The sequence below is a fragment of the Paralichthys olivaceus genome, chromosome 11 (genome assembly GCF_024713975.1).
Source record: "Paralichthys olivaceus isolate ysfri-2021 chromosome 11, ASM2471397v2, whole genome shotgun sequence".
Lineage (NCBI taxonomy): Eukaryota > Metazoa > Chordata > Actinopteri > Pleuronectiformes > Paralichthyidae > Paralichthys > Paralichthys olivaceus.
The window spans coordinates 11,401,191-11,418,848 of record NC_091103.1 but is presented as its reverse complement, the minus strand read 5'-3'; the positions used below and the strand labels follow the sequence as shown (position 1 = coordinate 11,418,848).

The 17,658-nt window shown below is 41.5% G+C and overlaps 1 protein-coding gene across 3 annotated transcripts in view; it reads left to right on the top strand.

The window, feature by feature from the left end:
* The window catches only part of sphkap (SPHK1 interactor, AKAP domain containing), a 95,199-nt gene that overhangs the window by 65,952 nt on the left and 11,589 nt on the right, over positions 1 to 17,658 (top strand). For 2 of the 3 annotated variants that reach the window (XM_069534491.1, XM_069534489.1), the window contains exons 3-4: positions 3,923 to 4,025; positions 5,419 to 5,529. In XM_069534491.1, the coding sequence (XP_069390592.1) occupies positions 3,923 to 4,025; positions 5,419 to 5,529 (214 nt within the window). Of the gene's footprint in view, positions 1 to 1,316; positions 1,699 to 3,922; positions 4,026 to 5,418; positions 5,530 to 17,658 lie in introns of those variants that run through there. The other variant, XM_020095246.2, reaches the window with a different exon arrangement.

Sequence of the window (17,658 nt, the reverse complement as noted above, 5' to 3'; positions counted from 1 at the left end):
AGACCTTTTTTTCACTTGCAAAGTTAAAACAGTTTTAAAAGGTAACTCAGACCAAAATTTAGGTTGACCAAAAGAAGTGGTCTTAATCCGGATCAAACTGATTGTTTGCAGTGTGAAAACACTTTTTGGATAGTTCGGACCAATTGCAGGAAGTTGAGACAGCATAAAACAATCGATGAAGAAGATGTCTAAGCAGCTGGTGGGATTCCTTCCCATGCCTGCCTCCGACAAAATAGTGTTTGAATGATAAGGAAGTTCATTTGTTGCATTAGTGTCAAATACTGTTGTCAAGTATAAGTAGAGGCAGCCCACGTATAGTAATTCTGACATGATGTACATATATAGGATCATGATGTAAACCTTTTAACAAAGACATGAACATTGGTTCAGACTCTCAGATGTTAAAATGCCTTTAGAAATCCTAATCTAAAACCTGACATTTTTAAATTAGGATTTCTGTGGCCAATCTGCATGTCTTTGGACTGTGAGAGAAAGAAAGTACCTAAAGAAAACCCATCTGGACACACGGAGACAGGACCTCAGCCAAGCCTTTGAAATTGTGAGGTGATAGTGCAGACCACAGCACCACTGTGTCGACCGTCATGTATGTGTTTATGTAAATATATCTACGTATAACATGTGATCTGTCATTGGTGACTGTCACCGTCACTCTACAGACAGGACAATGTGAAAAAACCACTCTGACTGGAGACGTTGATGTTTCCATGTAGTCAGCTCCATGACAGAATCAAAGTTTACCCTGTAAAACTTGATCCTAATAATATAATAATACATGGACAGGTCTGTTTTTGCTTTGCTGGTAAAGAAGCACTTGAGATGTTGATGGATGATTGCTTCAGTGAGCTCCTTGAGGGTAAAGGAGCAAAAGGCAGGTCAGCCATATCATTTTTTTGCACTGACTTGTGGTCCTGTGAAAGGAAGTACAGCACCTGCCTGAACAGAGGAAACAATAGGAGTGAAATTGACATGCTGGTGAAAATTAGACAGGGCTGCAGGTGTTTGTCACAGCTCAACTTGGATTTATCTCGATTTATACATCTTTATTTTTCTAAATTATTAAGCCTTTATGTTCATATCCCACTTCAGTACTGGTGCTGTTATGCTGTCAGAGCTACATTGCAGTCTCAGCATTCTTCAGTGATCAATTATTATCCCCTCAGTCACGTCTTAACAAACGGCCTCTGTAACTGGTTAAATGGAGTTATATGAGGCGCATTGACAGAACAACTACGCACTTGTGCGCTTGCCTCTGTTTGTACACACTGGTGTGCGTCCAAATGCGCGCGCACTCACTATACCAATGCCCTTGCCTGCGTCGTGCAGCTCATTACGTTTGATCCATGCGGGCTTGATCCTGCGCCTGCACTCAGCACACTTGGCTGACAGACGCGCAGGGCAGACGGTGATCTGCTGCTGCTGCTGCTGCTGCTGCTGCTGACTCCTCAGGCTCACTACATCACTGTCCTCCTTCAGTCTGGTTGAAGCAGTCTGAGATTCTTTCGGCACTGGTTCGGGGAGGCGCATCTGGACCGCGGAGAGCGTCCCGGAACAATTACGCGTGGCTGTACCTGGGCCCCTGCCCCCACACAGGGAATAACTGCACCGGCTGAGGACAATTTGCCTTTTTTTTGTTTTTGACAGTATGGCAGGCGCAAAGTGCCTTCTGAAAACACCGAGGTAAGAGACTGCTTATTATCCTATAGAAAAACATGTCGATGTGCATTGTCGCATATTTCAGAACGAAATCAACATATTATCCCTGTTGGCTCTGCATTCAGCAGTGAAATTTACTTTATAGTGCTCTGTTGCGTCTATGGTGCCACTTTAATATCCGTGTTCTCTATTCAATTTGATGTGATATTTGTGGCAGCCTTTAACATATATAATTTTAGATGTTTGATTAAGGCAGCTTTGTGTAAGTGTAAGGTGGCAGTGCACAGCATCTTTTATGTGGCTTTGACTCAAAGCATAGTGGTTTTTGTCTGACTGTACAAACTGTATCAGTTTGTGATCAGGGTTGAAAAAAGCGCTCCAAAACCCACACATCCAGAGTGTTGCAGCAAAACCGCTTTCACAGCAAACAGCCAGTTTGTGCGGTAAACAAGAGACAGTCTATTCAGCCTGCATGGTCTGACTGATGGAAACGAGTGGACAGAAGTCACATAGAGATGATCAGAAATGATTAAATACGATCAAGTCCTGATTTTCACAAATGAAAGCTCTGCATCATTCAAGACCCAAACTTTCCACGCTGATTATTTGGTCCAGTTGAACGCGTTTCCAAAGCAGTTATCAAGGCTCTGGCACAAAAGTTGCCCCTGCGAAATCATCAACCACACAAGCGTCCATGGTGAATTACAGCGGTGGATATTCCTTGAAATACAAATGTTTCCGGGGTTAATTGTGTCCTTAGGTCAGGATCGTACCCACTGGGTATCCAGGGGGGCTCAGGGCGCACGGGAGCGCAGCCACCCGTCAGTCATCCACTGTGTCGTGATGGAAAGGTCGTTATAAGCGCACGGATAAGAAAAGAGGTCATGCGTGACAGATCTATCTTCAACATGTGCATGAACACACCAGGTTTTCTATTCATTTCTTTACTGTGTGCGGCGCTTCCGATTTTCTGCATGCATCCAACATTAGCTGCAGAATCTGTGTGTGTGTGCGTGTGTGTGCGCACACGCGCGCGTGTTGCATGGGTCTTTTTGATGTGCGTACCTCATGCAGCTCCCCGTTTAAACCGCATCACATCCAATTCTCTCCAGTACTTTGTTTTTGCTTCTCCTGTGTGTCCAGCCATTCACCACGAACTCACTTTCCCTGTGACACAATTATTTACATCAGGCATGTTCATTAACTGCAAATAGACTGTGTGATCCCTCAGGGGCTATCAACATGGAATTCCTTTAATGTGCTTTGAAATATATGTATAACAGAAAAAAACACAGCTGCTCCTATTTAAATATGCATCCCCAGCCTCTTTATTTTCCAAATTGATCCTCATTAATGCCATTCCAAGATAAGCTTCGATTTGGCTTATCTCACTCAAAGCATGCATGGTGGATAAAGACGCCTTCCTTGGGTTGCTTGAGTTTGCTACTTTGCCTTTTAGGCTCACCGCAGACATTCTCATCTCATCGTCGCAATTTTGTCTTGTGCCCCAAACGAAGGTTACGTTTTGCGTTTCCCTGTTTGTCCTGTGCCATGATCCTCTGTCAAAGTCAAATTGCCGGATTTGGAAGGTGATGCTGGATGTTCTAACAAACAAATGCTAAGACACATGTGATATGAGTTTATTTTGTCACCCAGAAATTGAAGACACGATCCCTTGAACTCACTCCTTCAGCAAAAAGCTACAGTTCTCTGATGGAGCCTATGCAGCTTTGCCTTCATGTTAGGGATTTTCATGAGCCTGTTTGTGCAATTTCTTGCAGTGAGAGAAGACCTCACACTGAAGCAACGTATGACCTATAAATGGCATCCCATAAATAATAATGTGATAAAACATCTTCACAAAGATCCACACCTGAACTCTTCATTCGATAAAAGGAAAAGTCAATTTGCTTGGCCATGAACAGTTACATTTAGAATCTGAGCATTAGAAGCTGCCCTGCCTCTGACTTTATAGTCTCTGAATGACCTAGGTGAAAGAATGTAATATTCAGCTCAGAATATTGAAATAATGCACCTCTCTGACTAAGACTGTCTGGTAAATTCTCATGTTTGCACGACCACATGCTGTACAGTGAGAACAAACGTGACAGGTAACAGGGCTGCTCCAGTCAGAGTGGAGATACAACCCATTCCCGCTGATCACAGACTTCTTAAAAAGGGAAGTGTTGAGCATTTGACAAGAACTTGCTCTGACATAGTCGACTCCGTGCCCTTTTCTGCCTTGCAGTAACTTCCAATCGTCTGCCATGTTTGAAGGCTCGGAGTCTGTCGAGGTGGAGGGAGGTAGCACAGACAGCACCATGGCCTCGTCCATCAGCGCCTGCAAGAAGGTAAGAAAAACAGAGCTGGGTGCTTGTATGGATGAGTGTGCATCTACCCAAGTTTCCCTCTCCCCCACCTCATGTATGTATATGTGCATGTGTGCCTGTCCGTCATATCCGACCCCTCATCACTTTCCAGCAGTGCGAGTGATATTCATTTCCTCCTCCGGGGTGCCAGTGACACCCAGGGATTGTGTAATAAGAGGAAAAGCCAGGGCCCTCAGGTGAGCCCAGTATATTTATCATCTCCCAGTGCCACAGAGACAGGAGAGGAAATGGTACAGATCAGTGGGCTGAGGTGGAGACTAGATTGAATTCCCTTTCACATTGTGTGTGAGTCTTTTTGTGTGTGTGTGTGTGTGTGTGTGTGTCCTTTACTATACGTGTGTGTGCATTTGTACTCACTGGTGTGTGCTTCCTAATTAGCCCACCGCCAATGATCTAAACCGACTTCCAGTCCACAGCGTCCTGTAGAGACACGAGGTGACAACTTTGTTATAACGGAGCATCAGGTTCGGCTGTCCTGTGGTGGCAGCCTTTTGCTATCATCGCTCCAGGCGAGATCAGCTGAGTCTACGTCACCTCTACCTGGCCAAGGGCCCACGCAGATGGCCCTGTCGTGAGGTTGCAAGCATGAGAAGGGAGTGATTTGTCACTAAAAATACCCAGAGAGAGGAGGACAGTGCATGCGTAATATCTGTCATATATATATAAAGTAATTACGTAAGGATTATTTTTAATATTCAGCCTGCAGCAGCGCAAATGAGCTTTCTTTCTCTTGTCTCACGTATCGATAAAAATAAATAAATCATACGGTCAAATCCTGTAATTGCGATAAGCATCAAGGGAATGTTTGGATCTATCCTGGTAAATACACTGGCTTTGTAACTGTGGGATTCATGAAGTCAAAGAGTCAATAGGGCCAAATAAATTAAGCCAGAAAAACACACTTGCTTGTCATCAACCGTAGCTGCAGCTTTCATACAAAAAGACTCCATTACAGCGTCTCTCCAGGGAGGAGACGTCAACTGTCTCCTCATATAGACTGTAAATATATATATATATATATATATGCTTTGTCTGGTTAACCGACACCTTATTGATCTTGTTCCGTGGACACTTATCTTGAAGTAAAGGTTCTGGAGAAAGGTCAATTGATCCCATCAACCAGAGGGGGAGTGTGTGTGTGTGTGTGTGTGTGTGTGTGTGTGTGTGTGTGTGTGTGTGTGTGTGTGTGTGTGTGTGTGTGTGTGTGTGTGTGTGTGTGTGTGAGAGAGTGTGAGAGTGTGAGAGTGTGTGTGTGCGTGCGCGCACGTGCATGCGTGCGTGTCCCTACGTGGTGTGACTTCAGCGCGGCTCCACCTGAGCTGAGTTTATATATCTGTGTGTGTTTGTGCTGCAGGTGTTATGCAGTAACAGCGTGCTGGACTCGTCCGACTACTGGCTGAGGAACGAGAAGACTCTGTGTAGACTGGGCCTGCTTGACGACGATGCTGAGGGAGGCTGCACCATGGTGAGTATAGCTGGTGATGAAACATGCACAAACTTCTAGCAACAAAGACGGACATGGCACACTCCAGTGTCAGGTCTTAAAGATGCAGGAGGTGTGTTAGCACCAGACGACAGTCAGGTAACGGAAATGATGTGAGATAACATCTGAAAACATCACACTCTCCACTCTGTACCCTTCAGTTGCTTCACCTGAGTGGTTTGTGGACATGAAGTAAATAATGTTTTGTGTTGCAGCAGGTTGTTGGTGCCTCTTTGCTGCTATTGAGCTGCCAGGTTTTGCTCATAAGGTCTGATGTGCCTTTATTGTGTTGAGAGAATGTGTTGGTAAAATAGACGGGATCAAGGCCAATGTTAAAGCTGTGGTCACATTCCTATGATATTACTTTCTTTTACCCCTTCTCTAAAAATGGAGAAATACTTCCTCTACTTCTTCTGTGTTTTTTCTATACTAATATTCTTTATAGTATTTTAAAGAATTTATCGATTTCACTTTATATACTTTAACAGCTTGTGCGAGCAGAGTTGTTGTTACATATAAATTCACCTGAACATCTGCAGTGTAGCCCTGCTTGTTCACAGATGGCCTCATCACAGCTCTATCGGCAGATCACAATCCTGCTAGTTTAACTTCTCGTCTTGCTGCAGTGATGTAGAGTTGTCACTGTTAGGTGTGTGTGCCTTGCTCATGGGCTTTGTGTGCCTGTTGGAAGAAAAACTTATGAGAATTGATTAATTCACAAAAGACAACTGTATTACCAAAGATAATTCTCATTTTGTAAGTGGATGCTTTTGCACTTGCGTTCATCAGCATCATTTTCATTTCTGTGAAGGAACACATTCATTTAACCATCTGCTAATGAAAACCACTGTATATTATATATCTTAAGCACGTTGTTGCTTAAAATACACCCAAAGATTTTCTTTTTTGGGATGTTGTAAAATACCCAATTACACTCTGCAGAAAAGTAGCTCAATGTAATCTCAGCAGCACCTTGGTAATTAGATAATTATTAAGGAAGATGGCGTTACATAGGGTGACGCGGTGGTCCAGTGGTGAGCGGTTCTGGGCTTAAACTTTGGCATTTCTGTGTGGAATTTGCATGTTCTCCCTGTATCTGCGTGGGTTTTCTCTGGGTATTGCTGCTTCCTCCCACAGTCCAAAGACATCCAGGATCGAGTGAGCCCGGCAATACTAGGGATCTGTCCAGAGTGTACCTCTCGCCCAATATCAGCTGGGATTGGCTCATAAAGCATAAGTGGTTTAGATAATGTATGGGTTTATAGATGCATCTCTGTTGCATGAATTTTGATCACACCTGACACACGACCGAAAACAAAAAAGTTGTCAAAGAATGATTTTCATCATTCATGTATGTTGTAACACAAGATCTCTGGGATTCTAGCAGCTTGACTCTCTCCTTGGATTAGTAGAACCTCACCTGGGGGGGATCGTGGTGGCGAACAAGAAGGTTCCCAGTTTGGCCGGGGTCTTTCTGTGTGGAGTTTGCATGTTCTCCCTGTATCTGGTATTCTCTGGGTTCTCCCACAGTCCAAAGACATGCAGATTGAGGTTAGGTTTGTTGGAGACTAAAATTACCTGTCGCTGAGAATGACAGAGTGAACTGTTGTGTGTCTCTATATGTTGGTACCGTGATACACTGGTGACCTGCCATGAGTGTACGCCGCCTCTCGCCCAATGTCAGCTGGGATTGGCTCCAACCCTCCACCGCTTCAACCCTAAAATGGATAAGTGGTTTGCATGATATATGGACAGAGAGACGGATTGCTTTATGCATCTGTTGTGTTAATTTAATGACACGTGTCTGAAAATGAAAAGATTGTAAAAGAGGGGTCTTTATATTTCATCTCTACTATAACACAGCCTATCAAGGATCTCCGTATAGTTTCACCCTCTCTTTAGATTAGGAGAACCTCACTCATCCTCCACCTGCCTCAGTTTTCTGGACTCTCAGTATCACAACATCAGTCCTGACATGCCAACTCAACTCAGGAGACCATACAAAATTAAGTGAATGCCATTGAATTAGGTGTTGCTGACGACAGGAATACTACAATACTGTACACATTTGTTTAGTAGACGTATTTTAACCACATACTGTATATCATTATACAGATATGTACTGTACCTAGAGATAGTATCCAGCAGTGTGCCTCGCTGTGCTCGCTGCGCTCTCTGTCTCTTCAATCCTTGATCAAATTACTTAATGTAAAACTGTTTGTTTTAATCTGACTCTTAAACTGTTTCTACAGTGTTTTAATCACTGTAATCATCAGCCTCTGCTTCATTATCAAGGTGATTAACACTGAGCATATTATTCACAATCAGCAGCACCCTCAAAAACACAGAAATCATTATACAGAAGCTTATGCTTGTCAATCAGTGTACTGTAGTTTGGCCTTTTTATTAGTTAAGTCTGGATGTTCAGAATTAGGCCTCTGAGCATTTGAAGTGTAAAACAGCTGCCGTGTGCTGCTGATAAAACATATACATATACATTTAACCTAGTACATAAAGGAATTAATGAGCAGTTCTCAGGCTCTCCTCGCCTTCTATTCAGTGCATGCTGGGATAGATCATGATGAAACTAAAATGGTTATTTAAGCTGACATAGAGAGCGGCAGACTCTTCTCAGCTTTTATGATTTAAGCACTGAGCTTTGGGCAGTAAACTCATTTCTATTATGTCACTATAGGATATATAATTTTTAACTGTGGCACATTTACACCATTACACCAAAACTACATCCAGGAATGCAGCATCAATTTAACATGCTGTCATGTTACAACAGGGACCACTGGTCAAATGACACCACAATAAAACTAACTTTTAAAAACGAATGAAAAGTGACATTGGAGTTTAGAATAAGGTTGATTGTTGTCAACACAAATTACTCAGTCGTAGTTCTCTGAAACATTTTTTATAGACTTTGGCATTTCACTGTGGATTTATAAAATACATCAAGAGTGTGAAAGCCAAAAGGAGAGAGAGAGATATGAAGGGAGAGAGAGAGGCTTTTAGCTGCAGAGGACAAACATGGTTTATCCTTTCTGTTACCCAATCCTGATGCGTCACCTTTGATCACTCGTTCATTTTAAAAAGCAAGTTAAGCATGAATTGGTTTCAGGGCTTTACTTGTATTTGTTGTTTGTGAAGAGGAGAAGCAGGCGAATGTATCAGGACAGTTTTACAACAGGAGTGGTTCATGTTGTGTTTTTATAGAAGATGAGATTCGGCTCAGATTCCCTGTTGTTGAGCCTCATTAAAGAACCATCCTGAAACACATAATCGTTTCTCTGTAATAGCATCATTTGAAATGTCGTCTCTCAATAAAAACAACTTTCTCACCCGCACTTCAGTGACGGCCTGAATATCATTTGGTCAGGCGGTGAAGTCAGTTTTTCTCACCTCGTGCCACAGATACAAAATCATGGTAATTACCATTAATAATGTAATAACATTTTTATAACTTATTATTTTATAATTGCTTTAAATATATACACTTATATTTTTACTTTGTGTGATTCAGACTTACTCAGAGAGTACACTAAAGTCAGAATAAAAATTGTTTAGTGTGAAATAGGCTTTGCTCTTTAGAATCTTGTTTTAGTGCTACTTATAGTTCCCCCAATTCATAGCACAGATTAAATAGCAGATTTTATTTGTTTATTCTTTACTCACAAATCATATTTTTATCTACTAGGCCTTAACAAGAGTGAGAAAAACTACAATTCAAAAAAGCAAAAACCTCAAAGAGAGCCGCATGCGAGGGATGTTGTGTATAACAAGAGCACAAAATAACAACATCAAACAGTGTCTGACATAGAGGTAGAGGTATGTCAATGTTTCAAGTATACGAAATAGTCTGGCAAAGATAAAAGAAGCAGCAATGAAACTTAGTGATTCAATGATAGAGGTATTGCCCATAATAGTAGTGTGTGTAAGTAGGCATATTGTACATCCAAGCAATCTAGTTCATTATAATCCACAATCAAAATTTGTCCTTTGCAAAATAACACAAATACTTTTTTTCTGCCTCCTCATCCCTAAAACATGCCTCAAATATGTGATCACCATTACCATGGTAACAGCAGTGATGTTTTAGTGAAGAGCAACAGATCTCACACGCTCACCTCACACTTCATAAGTGTGAGCAGCCACATGTTGAAGTGAATGTTCCTGAAACCTCCAGGCACCAGCTGTATTATCCTGAACATGATGCACACATGACTCCAACATCTGTGTGTGACTTCTCTGCAGGAGATTTTCAGAGATTTTCCTTTTTTGATACAGCTCCTCATGTTTTTGTTCAAGTACAGTTCTCAGTCATTAAAGTTTAGTGGGTTTCTGGAGGGCAAACAGTCTGTAGATCAGCCCAGCCGCCTTCTGACCAAACACAGACTCACATTCACTAGATTTATGCATTATACCTTCAAAGATTTTCCTCTTCATCCTTCTTTTCTGCAAATATTGGTTCTGACGAGTCCTGACTTGAAAACAAAGATATCACCTTCATCGTCCATGTCCCAAGCTCCTGTCTGGGTTGGGGATTAGGTATGTAAAACAAAGAACGTTTTTATCATTTTTGTTTAAACAAGACAATTTTTGTCTTCTCTCTATGAATCAGGGGGAAATTTAATGTGAGTGCCAACAGACGCAGTCTGTCATCCCGCAGCACCACTCTTGGACTTGGACGTGACAAATTGCTCTTCTCCGCTCGGCTTTTCCGTGGTCTGCACAGCCAATCAATCTTCGATTACGACTGATGACGCTTGGCGAGAAATAAATTCTTCTGTCCTGGCCTGAACTGTACAGGCAGGCGAAAAGACAAGGAGAGAGAAGAAAACAAAAGAAGGTTAAAAGGGGATGAGAAAATGAAAGCTGACCCATAGAGAACAATCCCAAAACCACACAGGAAACAGTGGTCATGAAGAGAGCAATTTGAAATTTTCAGTTTGTTGACAGGGTCTTTTTGTTTTACTTGATCCAATCAAAGCAATTACAGAATTTTGGTAAAAAAGTTAAAAGCTGCTAATTTCACAGGAAACAGACTATTTATAGATTTTCTTTCATCCAACTGAACCGAAATTAACACATTGGATTGAGATTTCTAAGAACTGAGTCAAAACATCCTTGTATTCAGGAACAATAACAGCCCCCCCCAAAAAAAACAAAAAGATATACCTAAGATTATCCGCTCCATCATCCACCTCTGGCTGCATCGTGTTGTCACCTTTGATCACTCACTCATGTTTTAATGCATGAGGTCACAGAGAAGTGTCATGTCGCAGTGATCGTCAGACTGAATTTCATCACACCCTTGAGAGAATTCACAGGGTGATTGTTTTCAGGAGGACGACAGCACCTTGTATTTTTTTCAAGGTAAATAAATAGTTACCTAATCGCTGCATCTTATTTCCATTTATCTTTTGTGTATAGAAAATGAAGAATAAAGAACCAAAAAGAGGGGAAACTAGTATAGTACTTGCAGGTGAAATAAAAAAAGGTTGAGCAGAAGTCTATTACAGGTGTCCAGAACGTGAATGTGTATCGACAGGATTTTAGTGGATGGGACATGAACCATACTGAAAAGTCAAAGAACGTTTTTCTCAAAGGAGCACGTCAGGGGCCAATCAAATATCAGCTGGGGCCAGTGCCCCTGGTTGTCCATCTTTCTGTGGTTCAGAATTAAAAAATGATCTGAAAATGACACATCATGAAGTTATTTTTGCAAGAATATAAACCCATATATTTCAACTGCAGGAAATGTTTTGGGTATTTTTTGACCAGACATTTACAGTGAAGTTTTAGTCAGCCTCCAGTGTCCCTCCTCAGCACCGTCCATTCCCCTCTGCTGTCTGTCATCCTGCATTGAACCTGCAGTCCTTTGAGGATAGCAATCTATTCATCCCCGGATTCAAACACTTCACAGAAAGAGGGGAAACAGAATAAATATGCCATCAGCTGTGACAGGAGCGCTGACTTACAGCAGGAAGACAAATCCTCTCCTCTCTCCAAAAAGTAAACCTCTCCTCTACCCCTTTTACTACAGACCTGACATAATGAGAATGAGCAGTCTTTGCAGCACTCTTTTTTAAAAAGTTCAAGCCCATTATGTTTAATCAAAAGCCTGTGGACAAAATTTGTTAGAAAAAAATTGATTAATCTATAGATGCATCTGTAGTGCAGGCAGAGCCGGAATAATCTTCTTGGTGTCAACCGAGCAAACTTTAGGTGTAGAACCTTATTCCAACCGGTGTTTTCCTTATTAATTATGTATATATTTTATACATATATATATATATATATATATATATATATATATCTGGTATAACTGGTATAGATAATGGAAGGCTGTACTGAACACTATAGAATGGCACCTGCATCAGTAGATTTCTTATTACAGTGACGGTACTCATCATTTAATGACTCATAGTCAAATAAAAATTTTGTTTATTCCCAAACAAAAACATCTTATCTCATTTGCTCTCTTCTCTTGGCAGAAACTTTAAGATTATTCCTATTGTGACACTTAAAAAACCCTGTGACAAACATTGTGATGAAAACACAACTTAGCCTTTAACCAAATGTGACAACAACACATTCAAATATATGCATTTCAAAGAAGCTTCTCAGCTTCAACTGATCCTCCACTCACAACCTGCCATTAAAGGTTTCATCACAGCACTTTAGAGTGTTTCTGTTCTCTTATATGAACATGTTAACATGTTTCTGTCCATATTTACTGATACATGTATGAATCCCTGGTGAATGGGACACTCCCCAAAGACATAACACAACCTCTGTTTTGAGTGTTTTTAGAGTTTCCATAACATATCCTTATTTTTCATGTCATGAGAAGAACCAGGACAGCCTCAAGCTTGTTGATGTACGTCTTAGCCGGAGGCTGCAAGCTGAGCAACTCTGAGCCAAACCTAATTGTGAGTAAAAGTGTGTGTTTGATATTCCGCTCTCACAATACTGCATATTTCTTAAAGCTTAGAAAGGCACAGTTGATTAAGTGCACAGTGTTTTCACATCTGTATTCAGGGATGGTTCAACCATATTTTTCTTTTACTGCTAAAATACTTGTAGCAAAATGGCCGATAAAAACAGCAGCTCTGTCAGCCTGAGTGTGCAGCATGTGGAGTTTCATTGTGTTATGCATTTCATCAGCATGCACTTAAATTTATGAACATGTATCACGGCCGTTAATAGCCACCAGTGTGTGAGCTCAGCCTGCCTGTCTGGTCCCTGCACCAGAACTGTGGATCTTCTGGGTTGAACATGGCAGAGTCACTGAGCCCGACTGTTGTTTCCCTCCTAAACTTCATGTGAATCAGATTAAACTTAAAACGGGGTGTAATTAAAGATGTCAGCTGCTGAGATGAGTCAAAACTCAGAGAGCTTTGTTGAGAAGTACCAGCTTCAGGGGTGTGTGAAACGGCAACTTATCCGATTTGTAAATTTAGGACACTCACAGACAATGACGGTGCTAATGAGGGGGCCAAGGAATTAACTTTGATTGTATGATGTGCACTGTCTGTGTCCTGCTCTGATTTATTTCCTCTTGCAGCAAAAACTGAAGCAATTCACATTTTATTATTGCTTATGCAAAGAAACACAGCACACAAACTCAGTGAACAATAATCCGAGGGAGTAAATATAAAAGAGTTCTGTGTTTCCAATAATGAAAAAGAGCAACAACAAAAAAAGCCAGAGTTAAGAAAAAAAGGAGACAGAAGGAGTGAGAGCAGCAGCTGTGTGTGGGAGGATCATAGTGAGAGAGAGGGACGACGAGGAGTGAATCTTTGATGGACAAAGACATTGAATGTTTGTAACGCTTTCTTATGTTGACCACGTCTCTGCACATAGTGTTGTCTTGAAATTGTGGATAAGTATCTTTGTGTGTGTGTGTGTGTGTGTGTGTGTGTGTGTGTGTGTGTGTGTGTGTGTGTGTGTGTGTGTGTGTGTGTGTGGAGGAAAGAAAGAAAAATGCCTGGCTGACAGTTTTTTTATGTCCACGGCCAAATATGATTTTATGCATAAATAAATCGGGACAATTGAACCCTGTGTGTGTGTCTGCATTGTTATTGCCTTAGACACACACACACTGTACCTACATTAATAACATACTGAAGCTGAATCTGTCTGCTTGGTCTGTGGATCATCTCAACATTTAAGAAACCTCTTACACTGACAAAAAAATATATTAAAAAAATACAACATAGTTTGTTAGTTTCTGAGATACTAAGTAGACGGCTTAAGTTTGTAAATTGGTCTTGAATTGAAATTATGTTGATTCCAAGGTCGGGAATTGAGCATAGCATTATTTCAGACAGGCCACAAAGTCCAGCTCAGCTCACCTGACAGCTCCAGCAGCCGATCTCAAAGCCAGCCCACATCAGCTGATGGCTCAGCTGACTCCCTTCCATGCATTCATAGGCAAAGCTCAAACAAGGCACCTTATTTAAGCTGCTCACGTCTGCTGCTTCCTCTTTAAGTCATTTTCCACCCCAGCTCCACCCCATCTCCACCCCACCTCCACCCCAGCTCCACCCCAGCTCCACCCCAGCTCCACCCTTTTCATACTGTGTTTGATTTATTCGGTGTCATTTCTGTTGTCATTGATTCCCCCTCTGTAAAAATGATGTAAAAAATACATTCAATGATGTTTGCCTTTATAAACAATGAATGACTTAAATGTGCACCTTGCTGAATCAGGAATCTTGCATGGATCTAGGACATATAGTTGGTTCCTCTGTATAGATTATGGCCCCTGATTTAGAAAGCCACTGGCCCAAATCCACTTTTCACTCTAATTTAACTGTGGGAGAAAAAGGTTCCTTGCTGAGGTGCATGATTCAAAAGGGTTGTACTTAATAAATAAACCAATGAGAGTGCCGTCTCCCATTCCCTTAAAAAGACCCTTAAAAAAAAAGTGTGATGCATCTTGGTGAATTGCTGTTATAGTGAGAGATTTACCAGGAAGGAGAGAAAGTCTCTCTGCAGAGGAATTGTATGTAGGTGCATACGTATATCTACTTCTTAAAATAACAATTGTGAAATACTGACACTTACTCAAGACTGGATTTTTGTGGGTTAATCATACTTTTTCTTTTTACTGTCTAAAGAAAGCAAAGATTCAACAATGTCCCTACACATCATTTTAAGACTAACACGTCCACGGGGGCTCGGGGCATTTGCTGTTTAAAAAGTGTGTGCACTCAACGGGAAAATGACAAAATTGACTTGCACCTCGTCTGCTGCCGCATTGCTTTGGGTGTAATTAAGCAATAAGAGTGACCTCCATGGTTTTCCTGTTTTGAGATCACCATCGCTGCTGTCCAGTCTGCTCGTAGCGCTCCATCAGCACAGGTGGTCAACCTGAGCTTCACTTTGTCTGGCTCTGCCGACACTGAGCGCAGCTGTGGATTTACATGAGGTGAGCACCTAGTGATGCGAGAAAGCTCGGAGACACACCAAAACATCTGCCACGGTTGTTGTTTGGACACAATATAAGGCAAACAAAATATTTTATATATTAAAGTGGTCAGATACACAACTTCAAGTGAATGTTCTTATGCTGCTCTTATCTTCTGAGTAGGTAAAGATAATGTTTGCCAGGTCAACTTAAACCATTATAATATGGCAGTAGGTCAGTACTGTGTTTACGTATTGTTTTTACTGCCCCCAAGTGGCCAAAGAACTCACTAAGTGGAGATTTAACCATGAAGTTTTTGTTGCCATTAAACTTACAGTCATCACTTGTTCTCCTAACAGTGTTATGACTGCCCATCTCTCATCTGGAGCACTTTTCAAGCCCTTGAGTGGATCACTTTGTTTTCACGATATCAATTTAGCCCAGCATCAAGCCATTACTTTCAGCCTTTCTGTCTTTTCCTCCCTCGCTCTTTTTATGCCTCCGCTGATGTTTACGTGGTCAGTCCTTCAGAGGCAGGCCGACGCAAGCTTGTGTCATCTTGTGTGTCTGTGAAAAAGTGATATGATCAGAGTGTTACCTCAGGCTAATCTGACACATGGACACAGAGATGACTAAATGATCGTCTGTGTCCCAAATTTAGAACCACTGCCTCTCGGCTCTCGCCGTGTGATGGGGTTAAATTGCTTCAACACCTCAAGGTCAAAATCATGAATCACTCGCCTCGCTTTTTTCTAAAAACTGTCTGTTATCTGAAAGTTAAAGTTAGTCTGGTGGATACTGCTGAGGCTCTCTTAAGCAAAGCTATAATGGTTTCTTTCATTTTGTGTAGTTCTTATCACACTGATGTTCAATTGCTCATCTACAGAGTGAAATGTCATGATTGACAGCTGAGACTGGCTCCTGATTGGCCGAGTGCATGTAATGACTAGACCATGATCCTTCGGTCAGTCCCAGATCTTTACTGCACTGACTCCAGATGTGCAAAATGGTAGTGTTCGAATTCAATATATATTTTGGTTTTAATTTCTGGATAGTGAGGGGAAGTGAAGATGTGTCATCCATCTTTATATACAGTCTACATTCACAGAACAAAAACCCAAAACATAAGACTCCTTTCCAATAATTGCATGTACGTTCACAGTAGAATAAATAGCAATAGAATTTAAAAGCCTTCAAACACATGGCCAGGCCATTGTCTTTGTTTTCAGTAAATGCTTCCTAAAAGTCGCTGGTCCCACGTGTGTGTCATTGACATTTAGCAGCTTTTCTGACAAAAAGGCCCCAATGACACATTCGCTAAACCGATCGGAACAACAGACAAGCAAATGAGCAAAGTGTTTGTGTCGTCCTCGGGCTGTTATTTTGAGGGAGCGGCAACAAAGGATGAAGCCTCTTGGTATTCAGATGAATGTTACAGGTGACATGTGCAGTCAATGAAGGGCAGGAGAGGAAAAACACACACAAACACACAAACACACACACACACACACACACACATACACACACACACACACTCTCACATAGGCACACGCTTGGTTTGATCGGGGTGACACAGGAAAACCTTTTCGAATATTCTCTCATTGTCAGCTGTCATTGACTTTACATTTTTATACTTGACTTGCTCCATTTTCAAGCAGCAATTTTCATCGCATTAAATGCAATAGTTTGGAAAATATTATGTTTGACTGGAGGATACCAGATTGGAGGTGAGGGACAAATTGGTTTGCTCCGACAGTGCCGCATTACTGCCTCAGATGAAGGGTATTTCGGCTCATCAAGCTTTGTAGGCGGTTTTTGTTTTCCCTGCTATTGTTCTTTTTTAATCTTAGCTTTTATTCTGATGAAGAAAACCACAGACTGTATTTTAAAGGAAGGGTATTGGTGCATGCAATGTACTGCAGAATTACAGAAACTCATGAGTATATCAACCTATATATTGAAGCAGCATTTAGCTTTTCTTTCCAACCTGCAGCTGCTGCTGAAAACACACATGGCGTGATTTTAAAAGGGGGAATAGTAAAGAATATGCATAGAGCTCGATGCTGGATCTATTGTGGTGTGCATACCTTGACGTGACTTTCTGGGAATAGATTTCGTTGAATATAACAAAGATAGTGGGGAAAAAAAGAGGAAGATGAAACACATGCCATCTCACGTATGCTCTGAGGCTGTGTAGAAAGAAACCTGGCAGGATGAGCCGGGGGCACCTCAGGTGGTTTGAGGGAAATTATCTCTAATGGTAACATGTGTCATGATGTGATTATTTGAAACTATATATATATTTGTGTAGAGTCTGGAGAGGAGAGAGAGGGGGATGATAGCAGCAGGTAGAGCGAATATGGAGATGTCAAAGGTAAAAGGGACGAGAGAGACAGCGGGATCCTACTTGTGCATGTTTTGCATTAAAAAGACTTGTCTGCCTCAGTGACTCACATTACAACAAGGTTTGATTAGCGATGACAAGCATGGAAGCATTAAGATGTTAGACTTATATAGATTTAAATATAGAAAAGTGTATCTTTGTGACTGAGACACAAAACTGTCATGTCACACCAAAGCACATCACAGAAAGTCTGCAGGCACCGCACATGCTGATTAAGGCTGCTCGGGCTGGAACTAAGCCCCTCCCCCTCAAACGCTGTAGGTTTATCCTTTTAGCCATGCAG